A 26,849-nucleotide genomic window follows, 5' to 3' on the forward strand; every position below is an offset into this window, starting at 1 on the left:
CTGATGGCATGTGTTTAATATTCATTACTTTTTGTATTAACAAAAAATTAAATAAAATTGAACGATTGAGACCTAATTAGTAAAACAATCATGATTTATATTGACCATGATCATGCGATCAAAGTAATTAAAGATTGATCACGAACAAAAATAAGAAGTTAAGGCTTTAATTAAGTTGTGATTAAAATAGCATGAGCAGTTAAAAAAGTAAAGTAGATACGAAATTACTACCAACAATTCTATCATAAAGTATTACTTAAATAATATTTTGCATAATATAATTTAATGTAGTATTTGAAGGACCTTCCAGTATTTTAGTTTTGTATTTGTCTTCTCCTACCTTGCCACAATGTCGAGAAATTTTTCGGTCTACCGAATACATAGTTTGGTACATCAAGTCTTATTATATTAGTAGTTAAATTATTTTTAAATATTTAATTATTTGTATTATAATACTTGATATACCAGTTTATATTCTTGACATATTAAAAAATTCTTGACAAGGCCATTAAATTCAAAATATCGAGATAATATATAGAAAAAAAAAAAAATATATATATATATATATATATATAAGTCTTTAACGGAAGGATTCCCATGACATTCTCTTAACCGTTAGATTTGGCTTTAATGAAACTTGTGATTGAGGTTATGTGGTCTGTGATTTAATCTCAACCACATAATTTCATTAAAATCAAATCTAATAGTCAAGAGGATATTCCCATTTTTTTTTTTTAAATGAGAATCCCTACCCTTAAAGGGTCTATATATTATTTGTATATGTCACTATCTCAAACAAAGTACTCCTATGTTCCCAACAACACATAATACTACACTTTTTTACTGATAGATCATAATCTTGCATGAAACATTCCACGTGGCTTCCCCCGTCACCTTCTCTCTTCTCCCTTCTCCAAAGACTTCAAACCAAAAACCAAAAATTTTCTCTTACGCCACTCTGCCATTTTATTCACAAACACATCATTTTCCCGAGAAAATATTCAACGATGGATGGAACAATAAAAAGACCAGATTTTTGGAGCGAGAAAGTGCCAAGGAGCTCTTGAGGGGACGCTTGTCACTGTGAGCTTTGATTCCTTCGGAGTTTGGAAACTGCACTCCACCGACTAGGACTCTCTCTCTCTCTCTCTGTTTTTTCTTCTTCCCCACCTTATCTCTTCCACACTCTCTCTCTCCTCGAAACGCCAACGCTTCAATCTGGTACTTAATCTCTGTGTGTGTGTGTTTTTTTTCTTTCAATTATCTGTGTTTATTGCCCCCTGTTTTGGATATAAGGCTGTAAAATTTTGTTATAGTTTGGTGCAATCTGGCTAGGGTTTATAGCAGATGATTAGAAAAGCTTCAGTACATGAATTAGAATTAATAAAATGAAAATCCCAGATGAAAAGACCTTAGCTTTATTGCAATCCAGATGAAAATATTTTAGCTTTATCGAATTTTGATCGTGGGTTTTCTTATTTACGGTTGATTTTGCAGACCCTTGATTGAATTTTGAATTTTATTTATTTATTAATTGTAGATATGGCGTTTGATCAAAATTCGTTTCCCAAGGAACTGAGACAGTTAAATGTAGCTCGAACTGTGGCCGAAGAACCCCGCATTGCGCAGGCTACTACAGCTGCTCGAAACCCTGATGGATTTTTCCCTAGCCACCTGGTTCGTGAAGTTAATAGCCCTCGTTCAATACCTGTTTTTTACCAAGCACCGGTTGCCTCGGAGGCTGGGCATGTTGGCCTAGGGTATGGAAATGCCGTGTCGGGGGTGCCCCCGTGGTGCGCTGGCCCCCGCATTGCTGTGCCGGTGGAGCATCCAGGTGTGAACCCTGCCGTTGGTGTTGGAATTGGTTACAGTCCTAATTTGGGCAGTCGGGTCGGCGGAAATGATGTTGATCTTGTAAGCTGTGCTACTACAACAACTGCTTCTGGGCCTTCTGACTGTAGTTCAAATATGTTTAATAGGAGTGCTGGCAGTGGTTTAGATCATGGAGTTAATGATATGGCAGCTAGGATTGGTTATAATCCCAATTTAGGCAATAAGGTCAGTGGCAATGTTGCTGATCAGACTGGGAATGATTCGACATCGGGGTATGGTTGTAATGCCAATTTGGGCAATCGTGGCAACGGGACTGAACAAGCAAGTGATGACGGTGGAGAAGATTCTGTGTCTGGGAAGAAAATAAAGCTTCTGTGCAGCTTTGGCGGAAAGATTTTGCCCAGACCAAGTGATGGAATGTTGAGGTATGTTGGAGGGCAGACAAGGATTATTAGTGTTCGGAGAGATGTGAGCTTCAATGAGCTAGTGCAGAAGATTGTGGATACATTTGGGCAACCTGTGGTCATTAAATACCAGCTCCCCGATGAGGATCTCGATGCACTGGTGTCGGTTTCATGTGCTGATGATCTTGACAATATGAAGGATGAATATGGGAAGTTGGTCGAGAGATCTCCAGATGGTTCAGCAAAGTTGAGGGTATTTTTGTTTTCTGCTTCTGAAGTTGATCCATCTGGTGTCGTACAAATTGGGGATTTACATAACAGTGAGCAGAGATATGTCGATGCTGTCAATGGGATTACGGATGGGGTGAGTGTTGGTATTGTGAGGAAGGAGAGCAATGCAAGTGCAACTTCAACTCAAAATTCTGATTTTAGTGGAACTGATGTTGTTGATAACTCAGTTCCTGGTCAGGGGGACAATACTGGACTTCCATCACCGGGCAAGTTATCACCGAAAGGGGATTCAGCTACTTCTCATGATGCTAGTACAAGGCTGGTATTTGTGGATCCTAAGCCTGCAATTTATTCTGAAGTTTCTACACTTCCATTGGTCATTCCTGTGGTTAAGTCTGGGCCTCCCCAAACACCATCTTCTCATCCGGAAGGTGAGTTAGAAAGATCTGTGCCTGTTACAGTATCACAGCAGCAACCTGGAATTGGCATTTCATCTACTGCTCCTTATCTGCAAACTTATGTTGGTCCTCGCCAAGAGGTTATGACACGGGCAGACCGTATCCAGCTTCCTCCTCAGATGGGTTTCCCAAGTCCTCACCTATTGGGGACTGCTGGTCCTGTATTCACCAAACAGCAATACGGTGATAGTATTGCTGGCATCACCCCGCATCACTTCATTCCTGCAGCACACATGACAATGACTCCCTCGTCTTCTCATGTTAATATAAGACCAAGTGTGCTTCAGCCATTGATCCATCCACAACAGACTCGGTCGGATAAGTATGCAGGCGAGAGTACCTATGTTCCCAATGTCGTCCAGCTTCCTGCTGAACAAAGCTATAATTCCTATCAGGTTCAAGTACCCTCAACAACAGCAGGAGGTGCTTATGGATGGCATCAAGTTCAACCACCGGAGCATGTGATTTACCATGATGCATTGGTATCTCACCAACAGGTAGTGTATCCCGAGAAGTCCACAAAGTTCCAGGACTGTTATATGTGTCAGATAGCATTGCCTCATGCACATTCTGATACTGTGGTACAGGTTCAGAGAGACATTGGCGGAAGCCCGGTATCTGATTCATGTCCAACTTATTATAGTCCTCGGCTGGAGGAGAATTTGCGAGCTCAGCCGATGAACAGGGGAGAAGGTAATTTTGGCCAAGGAGTTGAGGCTCGACCTAGGGTTCAAATTCCAGTAGATCCTCGTCTCATAACATCTCATTCAGATGTGACTGGCCTCTCTCAGATTTCATCTCCACAGGGCGTTATCCAGAGAGGAGGTGATGTGCAATCACCAAATGGTGCATTCATGGTCGGTATTCCTCAGCGTTGTCAAGACGATGTTGTTCAACAACATCCAATGCCATTTCATTACCAGGTTAAACAGGAAAATTTACGTAACGATCCTTTTAATCAAGATGTACCTCTTGTTGGAGGCGCACCTGTTGAAACTTCAGAATGCCTGGTTCGTGAATCTCCAACTGCATATGATAATCTGAGACAAATCGACGGGAGGATGGAAACACTCAGGATAAATCCCACTGAGCTTTATGTTAATAAGGAGCATGGTAAATCACCTTGGGATATACCTAGAATGGAAGACGACGTTGATCACAAAACACCACAAGTTGGGGGTAGAGAGGTGGCTGTAGATAACATCGTTGACAAATTTGGCAGGAATCACTTTAACTCAACCGAAGTACTAGCTTCTCCCCCTGCCGAAGTCTCACATGGGTATAGTTCACAGCCAGCAGAATTCTATGATTTAGGACAACAATCTATATGGGGAAATCCTGAATCTTATCTGCAATCAAGAGTTGGAATATATCCTTGTGATTCTTACCAATCTAATTATGGAACCCCTGTTGTTTCTACCCATCTCACTGATGGAATTCAACCTTTTCCTGAATGGAATGATGAGAATATGAGATTGCAGCCCAAGATGGTACCTAACGAGAGGGAAATTAATACCTCGAATGGTTTCGGTGCCCAGGACTCCTCAAACTCACTGTTCAGCAATCAAGATCCTTGGAGTTTGTGCCAGGATACTCAATTGCCTCCTAAGCCAACCAAAATACAATTGAGAAAAGAACCATATACAGAAATGCGAATGGACGATGGAGGTCAACAGCCACCAGGCAATTTGAACAGGGATCTTAGTTCAGAGCATGCTCCGTCGTCCAAAGGTTAGTTACGTGATGATTTGCCTTTACTTTCTAGATAAGTTAATTATTTCATATGAACTTTTCTTAATATTTTGCTTCTTTGTCGTAGGATCAGCAGAAGAACAAATAAAGCAAGAACTTCAAGCTGTTGCCGAGGGAGTAGCTGCTCGTGTTTTTCAGTCATCTACGCCATCAGATTCTTACTTGCATGATAAAAATGAGTCTGCTTATGAATCCAATCGAGATGAAGAGGTTCAAAACAATGCTGCATGGATGCAAATCAGATCAGAAAGTGAGGTATTTAAGAATTCATATATGTACGTGTGTGAAATTTTTTTATTATTTGTATGTGTTCTCGCCCTCTCAGAAAAAAATATTCCAGGCTCTCCTGTTGTTCTTCTAACTTCCGCTTTCTATTTTAGGATGTCAAATCCAACTTTGCAGATAAGCCAAATCTTGGTTTTCCAGTAGCAGATGGCCTAGGCCGGTTGCAGGTGAAAAATTGGTTTCCATTAATATGTATTGTGATGCTGTGATATTAACATTGACCGATTTCTTATTCTGTTGGCAGATTATAAAGAACAGTGACCTTGAAGAGATGAGAGAATTAGGTTCTGGAACTTTTGGTACCGTTTATCATGGAAAATGGAGGGGCACTGACGTTGCAATCAAAAGAATCAATGATAGGTGTTTTTTCGGGAAGCCTTCAGAACAAGACCGCATGGTTTGTCTTTTTGTCGCACTAGTTTCTAAAACTTTTAGCTTTCATTCATTCATACCTCTTTTACTTAATCCGTATGTTGTGGTTTATGTATTCAAACAGAGAGATGATTTCTGGAATGAGGCCATCAAGCTTGCTGACTTGCACCACCCCAATGTGGTAGCTTTCTATGGCGTTGTGCTTGACGGACCAGGAGGTTCTGTGGCAACAGTGACAGAATATATGGTTAACGGCTCTCTGAGAAATGCCTTGCAGAAAAATGAGAAGTAATGTATTTGCTTGTTTGTAATTTTCAATTGGGATAAAAATCTGACACAGATTTAATTTTTTCAGGATTCTGGACAAGCGCAAGCGCCTCTTGATTGCAATGGATGTGGCGTTCGGAATGGAGTACCTGCATGAAAAGAAGATAGTACACTTTGATTTGAAAAGTGACAACTTACTTGTCAATCTTCGAGATCCACACCGCCCAATATGCAAGGTAGTGCCTTTATTTTGCTCCTTGCATTCTCATATTCTGGTTCATTTTGTGGTAGATGTGATCTTTCGTTTCTTATAATAAGCCACATGCTTGTTTAAAATGCAGCATCTTTCTCAAAAACGCACATTTTTCATTGACATGCTTTATAAGATGCTTCTTGTGTAACATACTGTAATTCGTTTACGTGTTTAGAATATTGTGTTCACCGGTTTCTTTCTGATGCCAGGTCGGTGATTTGGGCCTATCTAAGGTGAAATGTCATACGCTGATCTCCGGTGGTGTGCGGGGAACACTTCCATGGATGGCACCGGAACTGTTGAATGGTAGCAGTAGCCTTGTTTCTGAGAAGGTTTGTGTTTTCTTATTTAATTTATTCTAAATCGTCTCAAATGATTGCCACTCACTTCTTAGACCTGTTTTTATTGCTTAGCTATTTACCCTCCTCTTTTGTTGCATGCAATAGGTCGATGTGTTTTCTTTCGGTATCGTGTTGTGGGAGCTGCTCACTGGAGACGAACCATATGCGGATTTGCACTATGGTGCTATCATAGGTATCTTCTACTGCTCAATACAACTTCGCACTTGTTAACAATGCTCGGCTCCTTGAGGTTTTACTCAGATTCGGAGAAGCTGATATCCTGCTGTTCATATGTTAATGCAGGTGGTATTGTGAGCAACACATTGCGGCCACCAATACCGGACTCTTGCGATCCCGAATGGAAATCACTGATGGAGAGATGCTGGTCATCGGAGCCATCCGAGAGGCTGAGTTTCACTGAAATTGCGAACGGATTACGCTCTATGGCAGCAAAGGTTCCTCCTAAAGGACAGACCCAACCGCAGCAACCCTCGGCAACATAGCCTCAGGTTCGAAAACGGTCTTAGTCAAGTTGCTTCATCGTCGATGTCTCGCCGGCGCCGGTACCCGTGTGTTTCTAGCCCTTGGAAAATAAACTTAATATTTGCCTTGCTTTATAGTGATGGGAAAGTTGTTTTATTGTTTTATAGAAACATTTAGGTGTTATATAAGTCTCAACTCGTATAGGTATTACCTTTGAATCAACTTCAATACAAGCACTATCATTGGATTGTATCGAAGCTTAATCTTTGTCAGGATAAGGCTTTGTTGTTGTTTCATCACTCTGTACACTGGCAAAATATTAGGGTTAAACGAAACATGTTCGATTGCCCTGAGTCGTAATCGAAACAAAGATTAAACCTTGTTAAAGTCTTAAGGAAAATCTATCCACGAACATGAGTGTTGTGGAGTTATTTGGCTATTTGCAGTTGCACTGAAAAATGAGATCCATGTATAATTGTCTAATGAAGAGTCTAAATTGAACTTCAGAATTGGACATCAAGATCACCTAGATTCTCAGTAACATCTACCATGCCAAAGCTTAATAGATGCGTTTCGGTTTCGGTTATAAAATTTTGAGAAAAACTTACCTATAACGGAAATGTCACTGTAACAATATTTTAAGTCAATTACATGAGAATATAGGTTCACTCCTTTTGTATTTTGGGCCCACTCATCCCCTTCTCGTCCCATCCGATGAGTATTTGGCCGGTCAACCACATGGTCCAAACAGAAGAACTCCTCTAATCATATATTATGTGCAGTTTTCTTTTCACGTAACGTTTTATGATTGATTTAAGATATTTGTCAATATTGATTACTTCTTATGAAGGATACGGATACTTCCCTATATTTGTTTACGCCATCGTGACATTCCAAACTAATGATGTCATTACAACAAATTAAAATACCATAATATTACATTATTGATCCAAAATACCACGAGGGCACTCCACATGTTCAGGTTCTGTCTTCGTTTCTTTTGTTTTGATCAATAGCAAGTCGTCCTTTCTTAGGGCGTGTGGGTTGTGGCGGGGAATGTTTACGGCACCGCATTAGGGCGCGTATCAACTATGGCGGGAAATGTTGAAGGTTTGGAGAGATTTATCAATGTGCTTGGAACACAAAGCGAATATACCACATTTTATTATATAATTGGACAAAGTTTTTTCAAGTATCATTCCAATTGTATAATGAGAAGTAGTGTTCTGTTATGTGTTTCCAGCATTTTGAAATCCCTCTAAGATTTGCATTAGGAATTCCTTGTTTTGTTTCCACCAAATCTTTCCTCTGAAAATCTATAAATCCTAAATATTGACAACTCTTTCTTTCCATATGTGTGTGTATATACATATCTCCTATTTCCTTTTTCTCTCTTTCTATCCCTTTCCCTTCCCATCCCTTCCCCTCCCCTACAAATTAACACCCTTCCACTCCAAGTGCAACACAGATTCTCTCTCTCTCTCTCTCTCTCTCTCTCTCTCTCTCTCGACCAACCGTGCTCATGTCAAACCACGGTTCACTTCGCGAACACAAAACAGATATGGATGTTTCTACTTCTTCTACGTCTTCTTGCGGTTTTCGTGGTTGTATTAGGACTTCCCGATCACGCAACAACAATGGTCACGAACGCCAACACTTGGTGCAGCAAGAAGGCGGAGGAAGGCTCAAGGAGAACATGGTGGAAGAAGAAGCTGAACGAGGCTAAGAATAGGTTGTGCTCTCAATTTCGACGAAGGTGTTGGCAGGGGAGCCGATGCTGCTCTTGGCTTCGCAGCAAGGTTCGCTGACCCTTTTACCAATGAAGATGGTTCCATAGGCAGAGAGGTTCGCAGTGTGGGATAAATATCAACCATCAATGATAATTTTATATATGCTAATAAATGATGAATGCGAACGACTAACTTAACAAAATATGAACACGAAATAATATTAAACAGAAAAACTAAAGATTGAGGCTTGCGTACCGCAATATCTTTGAAACAGATATTTCGCCCCTACTTAGTGTTTGTAGTTCTACAGACGTCTGCTTCATCAGGATTCAATGATCAAGTTAAAATTTCAGCACCGGAAAACTTAACTTCTGACGAATTTCATTGTGGATCTCTCAGTAAGAATGCTTTGGATTGTAGAAGAAGAATTATGTTTTTCTATGTTCTAAATGTCATGTAGATGAATGTATATATAATAAGATTATGCATCTTCGCAACAAGTATGAAAAAGGATTGCATCTTTTGGAAGACATCTCCTCAAAAGAATGTTTGCTCTCTGCGTTGGTAAAAAATAATTAAATAATTAAATTCAAAATTAATTTTCAAAGCCCAAGAAGGCCCAAGGCCCATCTTTTGATAATTAATTATATATTAATTACTAATTAATTAGTACACTCCAAAACTCAACCTCAAGAGTGAGTCCAATTTCATTCTCCATGGTCTATCACTCCAATCACTATCCGTAAAAAACAAATCCTTATAAAGTGAGAAAACCTTTTGAAAATAACCAATGTGGAACAATGAAATTTTTACTCAAAATTTCCAACACGCAGAACTGATGAACCACCTTTCGTAGAATGCAGAGGTTAGATTCAGTGTCGTGTCTGCTGTCTTGTTTCCTTTTTCGATAGGTTTTCTTGCGCTGTAAGAAACAGAACAATCTGTATTCTTTTTTCAGTTGTATTTTTTGCCTTAAAATTACAGATTCACATTCTTCATAGACATTCTCATTCATAAAAATATGTATAGAAAGCAAGCGTTTTATTTAATATGCGATCAGTATACAAAAAATCTATCTAGATCCACCGATACGTGGTCCATTAAGGCTACCTGGTTCGAGTTTTTCGTGTTACATGCTTAGAGTTTGATGATATTATGGTACTATAAGACATGGATAGTGTCGGGGTGCCTCGGACTCGAAGCGATCGATCCAAAGATGGGCAGCATACCATTTGAAGGCTTGAAGCTTTTACTGTACGAGAAATATTAAATTCCTTGCTCTCTGTTGCTAGATTTTCGACTAAAAGCATGACATTTACTTCAATCGCTGGTTGTTCATGTCACCTGCATTACTTTTTTTTTCCAAATTACAAGTTGAAACAAGTTTATATGAAGTTTACAAAACAAATTAACTCGAAAAACAACCATATTATGTTAATCGTAATCCTACCTCTTGCGTTTGCTCTTCAGAACGGAAGTCGATGAAATGTTGCTGTGCCAATTCCTTTTTCTTTGATTAATAAACCAGTTATTGATCTGTTTCAACTGCAAGCCTGTTTCCTGCACCAATCTGGCCTTGTCTTCCTCCTATAGAAGCGAAAGAGCGTCTTAATTAGTAGCTATTACAGAAGAATCTGCTAAACTGAAAGCTTCAAGGGGATTATAACAAAGTTTGAACTCACTGTCGGGTAAGGCCACTTGGAATGCGATTGCCACCAAGATTTTAAGACAGAAGTTGTGTCGCCTGGCAGTTTCCCCGCTCTTCTCTTGCGCAGAATTTCCTCTCTAATGTCGACGATCTTTTCCTTGTAACCCTAATAAGCAGAGGTTATCAGCTACACTAATTGTCCACACCGAAAATGTATATATACGCTGTAAGTCTATAGTTCATACCTGTTTCAGTTCATGCTTCAGTTCCTGCCTTACGCGCTCCATCAAGGACCTCTCACTTTCAGTCGGAACAAGAGGGCCAAATCCCATGGTGTCTGGCCCGTCCAGACTTCCATCATAGGAGTTGATGTCGCTATCTACCTGGTCATCATCATCGGACATGGTAGCACCCGTTCCTTCACCCGTGGATACACCTGTGAATGCAGCTTAAAATGTTATAATGTAAACCATCCCATAAACAAATGTGGATCACGATCAGCAACCAAAAAACAAGCAAGAACAACTCACAACACTACAGATGATGTTTTATCCTATATCTGAATTTTCAGAGGCAGGCAATCCAAAGTGATGACACTAATCAAAGCTAAAAGACTCAACGAAAATAGAAACTTCGAGTCACTGCAATTGCCGCCCGCGTCTTTCCTCTTCATACCGATGGAGTCTTTAACAGCGCCAGACTGACATCAACCTCAAACTCAAAACCTCAGGATTCACGATAACAATGGAAACAATGTCGATGGTTTCGCTATTGCAAAATCCCTCTTTTCGCAGATAACTAAACACATAGAGTTAAACATAGTTTTTTCGAGGGAGGGCAGTAAAAGAACAACTATTAGGAAGCTTTATACAAACGAAGCGCACATTTAGGACACACCAAAAACAGTTTAGCACATGGGAAGTAACATTCATGTTCTTGTCCTTTTTCCCTGTCTCCTACTTTTCGTACAAAGGAAACGAAATGGGGAGGAAAGGATCGAGATTTATGGGGCGATCGAAACTAAAGAAACAAAAATTACCTGTTAAGCTTTGCAGAGACTGATCAAGCTCCCAACACGCCATCACTGCTTCCATGGCGTGAACTCGGACATGCTGCTGCAGTTGTTCTTTGAAGGAACAAAGCAAAAGAACATAATTCGTCTACAAAATCACAACGAGCAAAAGATCAGATGACGAAAACCGAAAGTTTAACAAATTTATGAACATCTCGATATGTTAGACCCTCAACCAACATCGTAACCAAAGTATTTTGTTACATGATTACAATGTGACTTGTATAAAGTACATAAATTTATTTAGAGAAGAAAGAGAACAACAAAGTAAGAACTAGGCGTGAGCGGATTAGGCGAGCAGAACTACGCACCAGGATTCGATTGTCTGGATACATACCTAAACGTTTAGACTTAATATTATAGTAGAAATTATAAAGAAATTGGAGAGATCGATTTGCAGAACAAATTCTAATTCCAAGACATGCCACTAATCAAACTACTAATTAAAGGGTTAAGATTCTCCAAAGCACTTGTAAAGTGGAATAATTAGAGAATTAAGCAACATGATTCTTCACTGCCACCTCAACTAATTACACGACACTCTAAAAATATCCAGAAATTAAAAATGTTTTAAACTTTCAATAATATGGAATTAAAAATTAATTAAGATTTAATTAGTGCTAACCATGAACAAATCAAGTTCTTTCTCATCCATGACTCCAACATCCCCATTGGCTCGGAGCGCCGAGTAGTTGTCGACCACGCGCTGCGACTGCACGAGCTTCTCGTCTATCCTCGGCAGCTGATCGACCGGCGTCGCGATCCTCAAGCACGACACGTGCGCCGACACAAGCTGCTCATACAGCGGATGTCCCACGATGTCGGCCTTGAACCTCGCGCTCTCGCACTCCAGCTCGTCTTCCCCCTCCTCCTCTTCTCCGCCGTCGTACCCGCTTATATCCCTCCGGTTCCGATCGCTGCAGCTGCTGCTCTTCCCGGACGGCGATATGACCACGTCGTCGTTTCTCCCCGCGTCGTGAAGGCCGCTGAAGCTGGTGTTCTGCTGGCGGAAAGCTGCGTTGTTGAGCCACGTCAGAGCTCCGGAGAGCGGCGGCTGGTCCTCCGCGAAGGAGTGGAACGCCATTTCGTGAGGGGTCTGCTGCTGGTGGTGATGAAACGCCATTTTTTCGAGTTGAATTGTGAGAAATCAGAGAGAAGAGCTTAAAGCTTAAGGCTTTTTCAGTGCATATAGGAAAAGCGCAGTTTGGAAAAACCAAAAGTGGCTTTTGAGTCAAGAAAGAAGGTGGGGTTTGTTGAAAGTTTGAAACTTGAATGTGTTATTAAGCAATTAAGGAAGGAGTCGTCCTACAGTCTGCAGAGAGTGACGGAGAAGACGACTTTTGGTTGCGTGAGGACCGAGGAAGACAATTGGACGGCCAGATTGATAGACACGTGTCGAAGTAGACAAAGATTTATTGTTGATGATTGTAATAAGTACTCTAGACTAGTAGATTTGCAGCAAGTAGCTGTAGCCTGTAGCTATATATGTGGATAAAGGATGCACGGGCGCATACTAGGCACATTCTAAAACCAAGTACCTAACACTTTTATTAGTATATATATTATCGTGTGACTCGTACTCAAAAGTTTTTGTGATCCTCGCGCACAAGTTACTTGATGTTATTGTTCTACTTGAATTATAGTACATCTGTACATGTATCAATTAACTAATCTTATGAGAATTGGTCCCCAAAAAAAAAAAAAAAAAAAAAAAAAAAAAAAACTAATCTTATGAGAAAGTGTTCAAAGGTCCATTTGATTAGTTGGTCGGGTCACCTATATATTACACGTGAATGCTTTCATTGCAAGTTACATATGCGTCGGGTCGAATTGTAGCCAACTATTTTAGAGTATGTTTCATTGTGAGAGCATGACTGTCCAGTTGATCAAGTTGTCTCGCATAACGTTTGTCTGAATTTATTTAGTTTTTATTACTGGGAGAAGTGAGGAACATAGAATGGTTGAGTAACAGTGTGAGAAAGGTATAGAAGCATTACAATAAAATCTCAATAAATGAATGTTCGCGGTCATCATCAAATCTTTCAGCCCCAACTTGGGTCAATGTACAAAGGTTATAACCTCGGTTAAATAATAAAATATTTCAATTCATTCTAGTGGTTTTTTTTTTTTTACTTATAAATGAGAAGTTTTAGGTTTGATTATGCCAAAAGTAAATTTGAATCATATTATTGCTAACCTATTATGAGACTTAGCTTGTTTTTTCACTCTCTTAGTGTCGACAGTAACGTTTGCTAAAAAACAAAAACAAAACATAGAGTGGTGAAATGGACATAGGATGTGTTGATTCATTTATTTTAGTTTGGAGTGTTTGGACCGTTTGGTAGCATTGTGGGGTATAATTGCTTCCTACTTCAACCTTTGGGGCTTTCCCTCTTGTCTCTTCCACTAAACTATTTGCCTTGCCCTAACAAAATAGTATCTAAATAAGATATTTAAACAATTACCAATCTCTTGGAGCCATATATAGATACGCACAAACACATAGATTTTGTATTGTTGCAGGAAGTTTCTAATATGATTTCGACAGAAGGTGGAGCTGTTGGCATGGTGGGAGGACTATAGACATTGAAATTATACGTGTCTATATTTTAAAAAGACTTGGCAGCGATTCATTATTAACTACATAGATACTATTCCTCAACTCGCATCTTACAATTTTCAGGTGTGTAAGAAGTTTCTTAAATGACTTTGGTAGAAGTTCCAGCTGTTGATATGGTGGAGGGAATATAGACATTGAAATTATACATGTCTATATTTTAAAAAGAAGTGTTAGCAATTACTTACTAACTACACTGATATTGTTCCTCAACTCGTATTTTATCATCTTCAGGTGTGAATTTTTTATCATTAAAAACTTGATGTAACGAGAAATAAACCACGCTCATCATATTTAATTTGTTAATTTTCTGATTCGAGATGTTTAATATTTTCAACAATATATGTTTTAAAAAGACATAAAAATGAAAAGGTTGGTCGACAAGAAAGTAAAAGGAAAGTATGGAAAGGAAGGAGCAACGTTTCTTTTCTTGTGCTTTAATCCTTGAGATACGCTTGACCAATGGAAGTTTTTAAGGTCAAGACAAAATACCAAGATGTCACTCAATGAAATATTCAATCACAACAAATCTTATGGCAATATCTTGGATAGTTTTCTGACTATATTCGGAATACGAGCCGGAACATTACAGGTCATTACATAATTAGAAAAAAGTGTTTTTTTTCTTTTTCTTTTTCAAGCGTCCAACTATTTATATAATGATATGTGATGTTTCATCTCGTGCTCCGAACATATTGAAAAATATTTCCAATATCTACCAATCTATTTAATAAATTCACATGATGAGTTCATGGTTTAGCACATATATTAGAGTAATTCGTGTGAACTCAAACGATAAGATTGTGGTGGGGCAATTGTGTCTATACTTGAGATTATGTGTTTGACTTGATGCAAGTATATGTTTTTCAAGATGTTAATAATTTCGGACCGAATTAAACTTAGATTTATATGATCTAATCTACCCACATAGGTGGTGAGTGGATTTCAGCCCAATTAGGTTGATCTTGGTAAGGATTTTTTGAACCGTATGAATGTAGGCATAATTACTAAATGGATAATGATTAGGCACTAATACGATTCTAATTTATTGTGAAAAAGGTGATAAGCACATTGAACACATTCAGAAAATATCACAATGACGTAACTATTGTGTAGGGTAACTAATGTCTAATTATTTAGTAAAGATGGAACATGTGATCATAAATTTAAGATTATGAAGACACTTTTTTATGCAATAATTAGCAAGATTCATCATTAGTCGTAAAATACATACAACGGTTATGCACTCTCAATTTATCTATCGGTTCTTGAAGTCATTTATTTGATAAGTTATTTACCATAACCATTAGAGTTTTAGGATGAAATATTAAGTACGAAAGTATGATTAGCCAACTTATCAAATCAAACTAAAAGAAATGAGATGGGTGGTTTAAAGGTCGCACCTTATATGGAGCCAGATAGTATCGAGATGCTGTAGAACTTTGTTCTTTTGCGATAGTGCTTAACCGTTAAACTGGTTTAAGTTGTCATGCTCAAATTTTTCTCATCGATCCGAAACTAGGTTCAAGGAGAGGATAACATAATAAATCAAAATTCAAGGAGCGTGCAAATGGGGCTATGGTTGACAGATGTGGGGGAGGTCGTTAGATTTGATCGGTCCATGTAACGACACTGATTACACGGGAGGGACAGTATACCAAACTCCCCAATCAATGACGTTCGCTTTTCGGACGTCCTTGTCAGAGGGTAGTCAGTTGGTCCTTACCCTTGCGCACAGTGACCTCAAACCCGTACGAGCACACGTGTCGTCCCTAGGTTTCATGGACCACCTGGGAATACACGCTCCATCGTATTCGAATCCTGTTCGTACAGCTGTACAAAAAAAAAGCAGCAGCAGAAGGGGGTGGTGGGGACCGCCTGCAGGAGGAGAAACATAAGTGATAGCTGATCGGCCGTAGGATTGAATTTGGCGCTAGCGGATGAAGGCACTGCAGGACCCCTTCACGCCCAGCTGTTCGTGGTCCCCACCCTCTCTATTTGCTTGCGCCCTATTGGGCCGAAAGAGAGAAGGGCTACATCTTCGTCGTTTTCCAATGGGCCTTGCGACTGCGGTGCCCAAGGTGTCCTTTCCATTGAGACAGAAGAATTCGTAGAAGTTTGAGATGGGTCCACCCAATCCAGACCGTACGTTTGTTTGTCTTTGGATCTTGTCCGACCAATTCATCTACCTTCATAAACATCATTTGTTTCTTTTTTCACTTTTTATTTTTTATTTTTTTTCTAAATTATTTTGCCAATTGACGAACTGATTCCTTATCCTTGGAAGGGCCAAGCACAACTTTGATGAAGCCTCCCCTTCTATTTGCTGCAATGGACCGGGTTGAGGCCCAAAAACAGATCCAATTCCAAGTTCAATATTTCTAGCATTTGCAAAAAGAGAAAACGGAAGTGCAAACACCACTCCCAATTGGGAAGTAATGTTTTTGTATGTAGGTGCATTTCATGCATACATACATACATACATTTTGTACATACAATTGGCGTTGCGCTATCCAGTTAATTCTTACACACCCCTTATTAATTTATGTCATTTAATCTTTTTCATTTCACTCAATTCGACAATGGAAAATTGAGGGGAATGTGTGGAAGATAAAAAGGATATGTGGATATCACAACTGTACAACTAACCAGTATGAAGTTGGTTTAAACAATAGCATCTAAGATATCTTCAAACTATAGCATATACCAATGCTTCTTAGTTCTTATCAGTAATGTTCGTTATGCTATGTTGCCTGACTAGGTAGGATGGGATGGTATCTTAAGCCAATCACGCATCTTCACAATGAAATGTTAAAATACACAACATTGGGTCCAGTGGACCGGTGGTGATGAAGAATTCGACATTTGGTATTCCGGGTTGAGTTGATGTCGTCCTCATCGTCGTTCTCGAAGAGGCTGATGGAGAGGAGGCCGGGCGCTAGTGGGTGAGAGCGAAGGATTTTGAATCAACAGTTCGTGCAAGGCTGGATGGGCGTCGGATTTTGCCAGGCTTGTCGCCCTGGTAGCCGGCGAGGAAGAATTGGCTGGGGAAAAACTTGTGGATGATAGTGCCCTTGTAGGCGTAGGAAGTGCACATGGACTTGAAATTGGCGACGATGAAGGGGACGAGGTGGCCGTAGAGGCCGAGGACAAGGCGGCCGAGGGGGATGGAGTCCGGGCAAAGGTTGGGTTTCGGGTCGGGCGAGGATAAGGGGCGGAAGTAGGTGGCATAAAGGCTGAAGTCCATGAAGATGCGGTCGGTGATGGTGGTGTCAGGCGGCGGGGGAAAGGGGGGAGAGGCGTAGGAGGGCGGGGGCTTCAGGGCTAGGGAGAGAGGGGTGGAGAGGAAATTGGAGCGTCGTGTTAGGTGAGCAATGGGGTTCGGGTTTTGGCGATGGTGGCGGGAGAGAAGAGGTGGTGGACCTGGCGGAGGAGTTACAGAGCAGCCCATTAGGTTGGATTGGGCATGTTTTTTTCTTCTCGTTCTAATTTGGGGCTTTGGGAGGAAACCGAGAGAAGCCACGGAGGGGATAGTGGGCCCTACTTTTGGATAATTAATCTGGAATTTTTATTAATATTTATTAGCATTTACCTACCCACTTTGTATGCATAAATACATTTTTAAGAAAATGAGAAGGAGAGAAGGAAAGAGAGAACTTGGGGGGAGTGAGAGGTTTAAGTTTTTGGTTTTTTTTTTTATTTTTATTTTTTAAATATTGGAAGTATTTTAACATCACATGTAGGTGAAACCTCAATAAAAAAAAGTAAAATTTGAACCTGTGAAATTACATTATTGCCCATCATTTTTTTTGTGATATAGAAGACTAAGTAGTCTTTTCCCCCTCTTTTGGTTGACAAAGAGAATTTCATTAATTAATAGGGATTTCATTGTAATTCGCGGTTAACCGAGTGAAAATTAACCTTTTATATATTATTTCGAAACCATTTCTTGATAAATTTTAATAACCCGTCAATTTCATCTCATAAGATGTAAGTAGCCATTTACTAGTGATGGAAAGATGCTGAACGCTTACATGGAAAGATGTTGAGCCCTTACATGACGGTATGAGTTTAAATTACGTGACTTTTTTTTCTTTAGGAAGTACGTGACTTGCAAAAGTAGATTTAAGGACTTATTTTTTGAAAAAAAAAAAAAAAGGGTCAAGAAAGTTAAATTTGAAGAGCAAATTAACATATAGATTTAAAGGCTATATGCAATATTAGGTGTTTAACTGTTTATAGGTGAGAAAACTAAAGATATTACGCTGGAGATTTCCAAACGCCTCGTAGAGGTTCGGTGAAAATTTACAAACCCCTCAAAGGCGCCTTCGAGTTATTGACTGGTCCAAGCTGCATTCATGAATCGTCCGTTTAAATTATCATCTTGATAAAGATGGTTTTACTTCGTCAGATATTCATTCTAGTATTTGAAGGATGGAGTAAATTATTTTCTTAATCCAACAGAGTCAAAATTCCTTTCCGTTTTTAGATTTTCAACAACTCCTTACTTCAATTTTTTAACCCATAAAATTTCACGTTCTTACATTCGGGAATAGAGAATTAGAAATATCCTATTGATTGAAGCTTTCTCTCCGAACTCCTTTTTATGTAGTCAAAGCAAAGGCTTGCTAGGGTTTTGAGTCAAGGCTTGTTAGGTCTGCTGGCATGACAAAGTAGGAGAAGTTCTGCTTCCACCATTGGGACGGTTCTCTTCCCTTACCAATTGAACTCTCGCACTTTGACCCAATGAAACGAAAAGAATTCTTCCAATGACGAAACCTGTAAGACATAAGTTACTACCTTCAACTCGAAACTACGAAGAATCCACTTCATATATTTAGTTCAGCTTCTTCTGTTTAACTTAAAAGGTTTGTGATATGTCAGATATTCATGTCTTCTTTATAATTCATATCTTGCTTGTGTATGTGCTTAAGTTTCTTTGCCTTTGCCAATTGTATCACACTGGTATGAATCCAAACTAAATATCTTGTACATGACCAGGAAAGTTTCAGAGAAATAAGCACTTACCAAAAAAGCCAGAAGGTTGCCCTTGTCAGGTGAGCTTTTAGCTTGCAGATGACGTTTTGCAACTCCAGTCTGTCGCCCCAGCCTACCCGTCGTTAGTTGCTCAACTGTCACAGCTTACTTAGCGCTGAACTAAATGTATAATTATTTCTTTGAGTGATGCACTAAATGTATGATTATATTTTCTAGTGATGAACTAATGTTTCATGCACTAATTAGTGACACAGTACTGCCGCAGATTAGAGGAAGATATGAATCGGCAGTCAGGGGCGTGGCTACAATTTATGTTTTCATTTTTTTATCATGCGTTGGTGATTCAATTAGGTACCGAAACACTCATCCCATCGCTCCCACTCTGGGGTAGAAGGACGAAGAATGAGCTTAGCTTCCATGGCTCCTCGGGAGAAGAATTTTTCGATATCAAGACAGGTGCGTTTGTTTTTCTTGTACTAAATTTATAATCTGTTTGTTTTGATATCATGACTTACCAACTTGGTGTAGAGTCTATAGAGTTTAGCTGTATAAACGGAGTACTTGTAGCTAATGGAAGACTCATAAAGAGATTATAAGAAAAGATATGGAGTACTTGTAGCTAACGAAAAACTTGGCGCAAGACCGAGTGCAGTGGCATTCTACGATTCATTCAGCTAACTCCACTTAGTGAAATAAGGCTAGGTTGTTGTACAAGTAGTATTCTTTGTGTGCAATTTGTGGCGTAAATGAAAGTCTGACATGATACGAGAAAAGAAAGGTGTTTCTTTGGGGTGGGGGGTTTGGAATTGGGAGGATTCAAACAAACAAATGCCTCTTTCCAGACGATTTTATCTCAAGCTCTCCAGGTGACCTGGATGTCTAGACATAGAGCGAAACAAATAAATGAAAGATGTTACTTCTCAGTTGCTGACCTTTTCCTTGTTGCTCTCAGTGTCAAGCTCTCTAAATCTTGTCCGTGACATGATACAGCACCTTTGGGTCTTCTTTGTTCCATATTGATGAGCCACCGAGAACAACAAGGCTGTTTCTTGGGGAATGAAACAATCGTTTTTGGAGGGCAAGAGCAAATACCCTTCAAGTTGTGCAGCGCGCAGCTGCAATTGCGGTGGTATGGCCTGTTCTCAATCTCCATGTCCTGAATTGATAAACTGACTTCAATCACGCATTGAAGCATCATTGCCGCTATCCCAAGGATCATCCCTCCCACCTCTCCTCTCCTAAGTTTTAGTGAAAACGCAAGTGTAAGTATGTATGTGCCAATTAAATTTTTAAAAAAGTGTGCTTCCTTTTTCTACATATGTGTGTCTTTGAAGTGCTTCTGTTACATGTTTATATAGAACGCGGAGGGGTGTTTCTTCACGGAAGTGTAGGAGTAACCAAGAGTAGAAGTTTTGTTACTTTCGTTACCCCGTTGAACTCAAGAGAAACTTAGCAATGGTGGTGGTTCTTGGGAAAGCATTATTCTTTTTCAGCTTTTGTTTTTCATGAGGCCTTGTCAAAGTAGTTATTCAACAAGGCAGCTTTTGGTTTTTCTTGAAAAAATCAGCTTCTCGAACACATGCTCTAGAGAGAGAGGGAGAGTTTAGACAAAACGATTTTCTTACTTAAGCTTAGTTGACTGTTTCTACGACTTTAACATAGTTTTCTCCATAATGACGTCTTTTAACTAATCTTGTTACCAATCCTATTGTTATGAGTGTGAGTTAGTTGATTGTTTCTACGCGACAAATTCTCCGTTTTATCACGGCGTCACCGTCCTCTCTTTCTCTCGTCCTTGTAGAATAGTAACTTTAGGACGTAAAATATGGTGTCACTGTCTCCCTCCTCTCTCGCTCTCGCGTTTTTGCCTCAACTTTACCTTATCGGAGTTGTCATTACTTGAAAATAACTAATAACCACTATCAGTAAGGTAGCAAACACTAGCTGCTTCAATCCGTTTTACTGCTTCAATCCTTTTCATGGTCATTTTTGTATATCCCGGCCTTGTAATCTCGAATCTTGACTGCCTGGTTCCATTTATTTTGAGAAACAATGTTCTGATATGGTATTGGCAATTCATTCTGTGGATCGAGACTCCATGTCGTGTTGTTGCTTTGTGCGATAAGAATTTGAAAATTCGATCGTGACTTTATCTTTTGTAATAAATTGATAACATAATGCATCTATCTTATAACTTAAATCTGTAAGTGAACTTCTCACAGTAACTTTCGATATCACATATCTGTAGAAACGTAAATTCTTTACGGAGTTGAAACTTGAAATGCACTCGTACAATTACTATTCACTAACGGAATAACTGCTTTGGCCCAATTGATGGGGCAATTATTGCCTTAATGGGATGGACATGGACTCACCCTTAAAGTTATTAGAAACTTCGCCTGGATGTTGGAATTTTACACGAAAATTACACATTTAGTAATCTCAAAAGTTTTTAATCCTACTTTAATTCAAACTTTCCTTCTAATTCTGATCTATTTTCCTCGTGTTTTCGGGTCATGTGAAAAGGTGAAAAGATATGGGGAGTAACTCAACTTATGTATAAGTTCATGTAAGGTCTCTTCTTCCATTAATGTGTAATTCATTCTCAACAGAATATAGACAGAAACTTTGGTAGTCCTTTGTGTTCTCCACCTCTCTGTGTAAAATCTCATACTTGACGCTTTTGCCTATGATATGTTTCCTCGTAGCACCACTTTGAGTTTTAGTTTTGGCAAGGCCTGTGAGCTTTGGAACCAAGGCATGCGTATTGGCAGCTTATAGTTTGTACTTCGCACTAACAAATTGAAAATGTACACTTTTCTTGGTTGAGTTGCTTATAAACACCTGCAAGCGAGCAAAGACTTCGCTATTACCAGACATGCCTCGGTCACGTGATAAATGTTATACTAAACAAATGAATATACCCACCGTAAAAAGCAATTATCTCCTCTGCAATTGGAGGAGATAATGTATGATGATGGATTTTTTTTTTGTTGTAACTTGTTGTCTCATTTGGAGTGTGTACGGTGTACAACCACAAAACTATCTCTTTTCGTGTCATATTGTTGATCCTAAAAATTACAAAGCCTACGTGATGCGCAGGCTAAGTAACTAATGAGCTAACTACGTCCTTCAATTGTATGCAGGGCATGCCAACTCGTCAGCTGAGCTCAGCCGAGGAGTAAAATTTTTTGATGTTGCGTTGAGCGCGTTGCTGACTTCTTTATCTTGCGACTGCAACTAAGTAGGAACACGTCTCAGTCTTTGGGTTCTCGAGCCTGAAGACAAGGCTGCCAGTTCTGCAAAGTTCAATATCAAATTTGGTTTTCAATGTGCCGAATGTAATAACCAGTAACACCTCATTTCGCCGAGATGGCTAATGAGATGACCTCTGCCAATAAGGATTCAAAAATCCTTCTCGACCGAGACTTGGATAGATAATCAGTCGGCCTCGATGCAGTGCTGTTTATCCAAACTAAAGGTGCTCCTCGGTCGGCTGATTCTACAGCAACAATGTTGTTTATCCAAACTGAAGATGTTCGCCGGTTGCCTTCACAATGCTGTTTATCCAAACTGAAGATGTGTTGGCGGAAAAAGAAAATAAAAAAATCTCAAGATGTTTGAGAGGTTTGCGCAGGGTAGTTGTGTGTTGAATTGGAGGTCATTTTTCCGTTGCCATTGCATCTGTATTTATAGGGCTAAAATACTTGCTTGGCACGACTAGATAATCGTGTAGAGTCCCTTTGCAACTCAAACTCTGTCGAACATCACTTCAGAACTGGTGTCTAATCATCTTGGCTATCAAATATCTCTAATATATGATAAAGGCTATCTCTTAATTTCCCTTGAAAAAATAAATATATATTTTCGCATACGTAACCTCACCAAATGAAAGCATTATATTCCAACTGAAACTTCTCTTTTTCCACCATATTAGTCCAGGTGCAACCGTGTATGCATACTAAATTGCATTTTATCTGCAACACAACCTGATCACTTTAAGAGACCATTCTCTATCAAAATCCATCTGACAAAATCTCAAGGTCCTTTATCATTATCCATGACTTTTCAACCAAAACAGCACCTAGGCTTGTCACATCCACAAGCCTATCACCTTGTCGCATTAACTCACACATACATTCATCCAATTGTGGTTGTATGCATGCACAATCCCATCCTTGCATGCTTCATTGCCGTGTGTATCCCAATATCACATATGTTCAAATCAATGGGGATTTAGACAAATATTAGGTTTAAATAATTTAATATATTATTAAGAGATAATATCATGATTAAAATCACAATATTATTTTCTGATAATAATTGAAAACTATTTCAACCACTTTATCATTCAACGGTCTCGATTACTCGGACCGATAGTATAAAATCAGATCCAAACACATATTCTTATGTGGTAGCCATCTTCAATGTCGACAGTGAATATTCCTAATACTTATATTCATTCGGCAAGAACAAGATAACATTTTCTAAATGGAAAATGATTTCTAAACTCCCCTTTTGTTCTTTGGATCTTCCTTTTATTTTATTTTTATTACAATTGATATTACTATTCTAAGTTACATTAAAGATCGGTTTGGGTTGTTGTGCTTTTATTATTATTATTATTATTTTAAATTGCTTATGCTTTGCTGTGAGACTAAACAGCTGTGAAAAAAAAAGTGCTTTTAGTGGAAAAAAAAGTGCTTTTAGTGGAAAAAAAGTGCTTTTAGTGAAAAAAAAAAATTCAAGGTAGAATTGTCAATATGAAATTTAATATTGTTCACCTGCCTATGTTTTTTTAGAAGCATGTATAGAGCTGCTTCTGCGTTATGTTGTTTTGGACTCATAATTTTTAAGAAGCTGCTCTCACTTACCAAACACAAATAAGACCCCAACTTTTTTAAGAAGTTACTTTTAAAAAAATTTAAGCAACCCCAACCATTCCTAAGAAGATAGTTAAATTTGAACTCGAAAAACAGTGGATTGAGAAAAATACCTCATTCATCAATATTATTTCTTTATTTAGGTGCCTTGTATCTTTCGATGAATCAATTTATTTAATTTAACGACTAAAAAAACAAAAAAAAGAGTACAGAGAGAAAACCTAGAGTGCGGAAATTATTTTCCTCTTTCTAATTAGGTATATTAAAATGACAGATTGGGAAGCATAGATGGAGGAACATGAGAACATGGAAGGTATTTCACTTTGTGCGTCATTTATTCTGTTTGTTCGTTTTCTTTTTCCTATTTTTGTTATCTCTATTAATTAATGAAATCATCTTTGTCAACCAAAATACGATGAAAAGACAACTTAATCTTCTATCATACAAAAAAAATGATGGGCAATAATGTAATTTCACATGTCCAAATTTTACTGTTTTTATTGAAACCTCGCCTACAGGTGATGTTAAAATATCTTTAATATTTAAAATAAAAAAACCAAAAACCAAAAACAAAACCCTCCAACTCCTCTCACGTTCCCTCTCCCTCTCTCCATCTTTCCTTCTCATTTTCTAAAAAAATGTGTTCATACACACAAGGTGTGTAGGCAAATGCTAATAATATTTAATAAAAGTTGTTTTAGAATTTGTTGAACATGGTGGTGCAGCCGACTAAACATCCCATCCAGCTTAGAGAGATTTTTAGTGTGCAGGGTTATTGCAATCGGTACACTAACTGTAATATTATAATTGATGAGAAATTAAAAAAAAAAATCAAATTAATTATATTATGATATTTAGTGTACTGAATAATGTTCTTGGCACATTAAAAAATTTCTCTTAAAATACGTCAGTTGGTGTTTGGATTGTATTGTATAATGTATTGGTTTTATTAACTATTTGGTAATTAAACACACTCAAAGACTGATAATTACAGGTTTAATCTTTCGTTATGTTAACGGCTCTCCAAATTCCAATGCATTGTTTAATCTAGATCGAAGAATCTCCAAATGTATCTGAAAAAGTTTTATCTGCAGGTCACAGTTTAATACATATGTAAGTATATTATACAGAGATGTCCCCTTACGATTTATTTGTTGAACTGAATGTTATAAGTAAGAAGTCAAAAAAAATTCCATATACTTGTATGCTTTTGGCACCGGCTCCAATTATCAACATCTTGAGAAGGTTTACCCAGCAATGTTATTTGTCTGACACCATCTAACAAAAACATGTGACCTGTTATGTTATATTTTGATCACTCTTGATCCCACGTTGATTCCCTCCAATATAAAAGACAGCTCTGCCAAAGTTCTTCTTCAATAGCTCAACCCACAATCTAGCTAGATCAAATTGGGTATTGAAGGAGAGTAAGGAAGAAGGTGATCCAAGATTTCATATTTGCAGTCTAAAACTGCAAATTTGGAGTGAAATTGACAAGGCTGGATAGAAACAAATTAGAATCCAATATTCTGTTTAGTGAGTTCAAAACAGAAAGAGTGCATGTTCTTAACCAAAATACGATGATTACCAGATAAAAAAAATGGCATTGATATGATGATGATCAGAAAAACTTACAAACCTCTCTGAGTAAACTCAAAATTAGATTTAATTACAAAACTTGATTATCCCATAATTATTGATCAAACAAAGTACACTTACTGTACTGATCAAATCACAAACATACGTCAAACCTTGAAGAGAACAATCTCCTCCTCATCCTCCTCCTCCTCCTCCTCCTCCTCATCGCACAAAGTATCCAATTGTTGATGCGACTGCCGCCGCTGATGTAGCCGCCCGATCACATGGTGGTGCTTAGCCGGCGACGAAGACGGCGAGGAGTGCACAGAAGAACCGGCTGAAGCCACCAAAGCCAAGTTCCCTTCGCTCCAAGCCCGCCTCAGCGGATAGGACACTTTCTTACTCTTAGGCCCTCCGTGGGAACATTGCTTGTTACGTGACTTGTTGTGTAGGGCACAGCCACAGTTGCGGTGGTACGGGCGCCGCTCCACACCAATATCCAATTCTGATAAGCAACCCTCGTACACGCACCGGAACAGCCCGTCCGCGGCAGCTCCTGCAGCGGCCATACGACAAGTTTAGGTGTTCGTATTGAATACGTGTTACAGGTCACAAATAAACACAAACGACGTGTTTATGCACCACCGCCCTCTATAAATGAAAAGTTACGCGTTAAGGGACAAAGGGGGGCATTTATAGGAAATGGGGTTGTTGGTTGTTATATAGTGAAAAACGACGAGGGGTGGGGGGTGGGGGGAAGACGAGAGAGAGAGAGAGAGAGAGAGAAGTTGGTTGTCAGCTAGCTGGGTTGCTGGGTTGCTGCGTGTGATGTGTGAGAGCATATGAGGCAGTAATTCAAGGGTTGAAGGCGTGTGATGTGGGTCGGTCGTAGACTGAGTTAATTTTTGGCATGCTTGTACATGTGGGCGTGTTTGAGTGGAAATATAGCTATGAGTTAGGAGAGAAATTAGGGAGTGAAGTTAACACCAAGAAATTAATTAGATACTCGCAATTAGTTAGCTATACTTTTCTGAGTGATTTTACACAGTTGTATGATGTTATTAATCTATTTATATGACCATAAAAGAGTATATATAGGCCATTTATGCAAAGAGATTTTTATTTTTTTGAAAAAAAAGAAGGGGATTAGGTGTGGAACCCACTCCACATCAAATCACAACGGTCCGAACCGTCCATTTTGTAAGTTTTGATTCATAGATCATTATTACAAAAATTCAATTCAATCTGAAACCATTTGCCTATAAAATCATCAACATCATATTTCATTATTTCTTATATAACAAAATATTCGTTCATTTCTTTGAACCTAATTAGATGTCTTAAATATTTCCAATTTGGCTATATTTTGCAAGGATGATCTATGAGGTACAACTTGATAAATAAACGGTTCAGATCGTTAAACTTCGATATGATGTGGACCCCACAACTAATCTCCATTTTTATAAAAAAAAAAATGAGGATCCTTTCTCTTAAGGGCTTCCTATACATACACACACACACACACACACACACATACACATGCATACATGCATATATATATGTATATATAATTATTTATATTGCTCATACATATTATAGCACGTGAATTAACGTGTATTTATATTGTTTTTTAAATGACTAAAA

The 26,849-nt window shown here is 38.7% G+C and overlaps 3 protein-coding genes, 2 long non-coding RNA genes and 1 pseudogene across 8 annotated transcripts; 2 read left to right on the forward strand and 4 right to left on the reverse strand.

Moving 5' to 3' along the window:
• The first annotated feature begins 853 nt into the window (after positions 1-853).
• On the forward strand, positions 854-6,975 carry LOC137748475 (RAF-like serine/threonine-protein kinase 20). 2 transcript variants are annotated; one of them, XM_068488633.2, is made up of 11 exons: positions 854-1,221; positions 1,541-3,423; positions 3,514-4,657; positions 4,746-4,933; positions 5,059-5,130; positions 5,208-5,360; positions 5,460-5,623; positions 5,691-5,838; positions 6,065-6,187; positions 6,302-6,389; positions 6,500-6,975. In XM_068488633.2, exons 2-11 carry the CDS (start codon positions 1,543-1,545, stop codon positions 6,697-6,699), a joined length of 4,161 nt encoding a protein of 1,386 aa, XP_068344734.2. In that variant the 5' UTR covers positions 854-1,221; positions 1,541-1,542; the 3' UTR covers positions 6,700-6,975. The 2 variants fall into 2 exon arrangements, with proteins under 2 accessions (XP_068344734.2, XP_068344733.2); XM_068488632.2 differs by having other exon boundaries at positions 925-1,221; positions 1,541-4,657.
• Positions 6,976-9,400: 2,425 nt separating this feature from the next.
• On the reverse strand, positions 9,401-12,586 carry LOC137747076 (homeobox protein knotted-1-like 3). Of its 2 annotated transcripts, none has more exons than XM_068487084.2 (6): positions 11,755-12,586; positions 11,097-11,217; positions 10,303-10,493; positions 10,092-10,223; positions 9,860-9,996; positions 9,401-9,753 (listed from the first exon to the last, which is right to left on the reverse strand). In XM_068487084.2, exons 1-6 carry the CDS (start codon positions 12,250-12,252, stop codon positions 9,750-9,752), a joined length of 1,083 nt encoding a protein of 360 aa, XP_068343185.2. In that variant the 5' UTR covers positions 12,253-12,586; the 3' UTR covers positions 9,401-9,749. The 2 variants fall into 2 exon arrangements, with proteins under 2 accessions (XP_068343185.2, XP_068343184.2); XM_068487083.2 differs by having other exon boundaries at positions 9,401-9,761; positions 11,755-12,452.
• A 3,741-nt stretch (positions 12,587-16,327) lies between these two features.
• LOC137748518 (peptidyl-prolyl cis-trans isomerase CYP28, chloroplastic pseudogene) lies at positions 16,328-17,363 on the reverse strand (annotated as a pseudogene).
• Positions 17,364-17,963: 600 nt separating this feature from the next.
• On the reverse strand, positions 17,964-20,218 carry LOC148698884 (uncharacterized). Of its 2 annotated transcripts, none has more exons than XR_015960215.1 (3): positions 19,677-20,218; positions 18,775-18,898; positions 17,964-18,525 (listed from the first exon to the last, which is right to left on the reverse strand). It is a non-coding gene; the product is annotated as an uncharacterized LOC148698884 (long non-coding RNA). The 2 variants fall into 2 exon arrangements; XR_015960214.1 differs by having other exon boundaries at positions 18,775-18,903.
• On the forward strand, positions 18,477-20,447 carry LOC148698885 (uncharacterized). Its single transcript, XR_015960216.1, has 2 exons — positions 18,477-18,614; positions 18,748-20,447. It is a non-coding gene; the product is annotated as an uncharacterized LOC148698885 (long non-coding RNA).
• A 4,764-nt stretch (positions 20,448-25,211) lies between these two features.
• On the reverse strand, positions 25,212-26,163 carry LOC137746850 (uncharacterized). The gene has a single exon (XM_088690106.1). It carries the CDS (start codon positions 25,772-25,774, stop codon positions 25,373-25,375), a length of 402 nt encoding a protein of 133 aa, XP_088546232.1. The 5' UTR covers positions 25,775-26,163; the 3' UTR covers positions 25,212-25,372.
• Between the last annotated feature and the right edge of the window lie 686 nt (positions 26,164-26,849).

The sequence above is a fragment of the Pyrus communis genome, chromosome 2 (genome assembly GCF_041283825.1).
Source record: "Pyrus communis isolate YQ-2024b chromosome 2, ASM4128382v1, whole genome shotgun sequence".
Taxonomy (NCBI): domain Eukaryota; kingdom Viridiplantae; phylum Streptophyta; class Magnoliopsida; order Rosales; family Rosaceae; genus Pyrus; species Pyrus communis.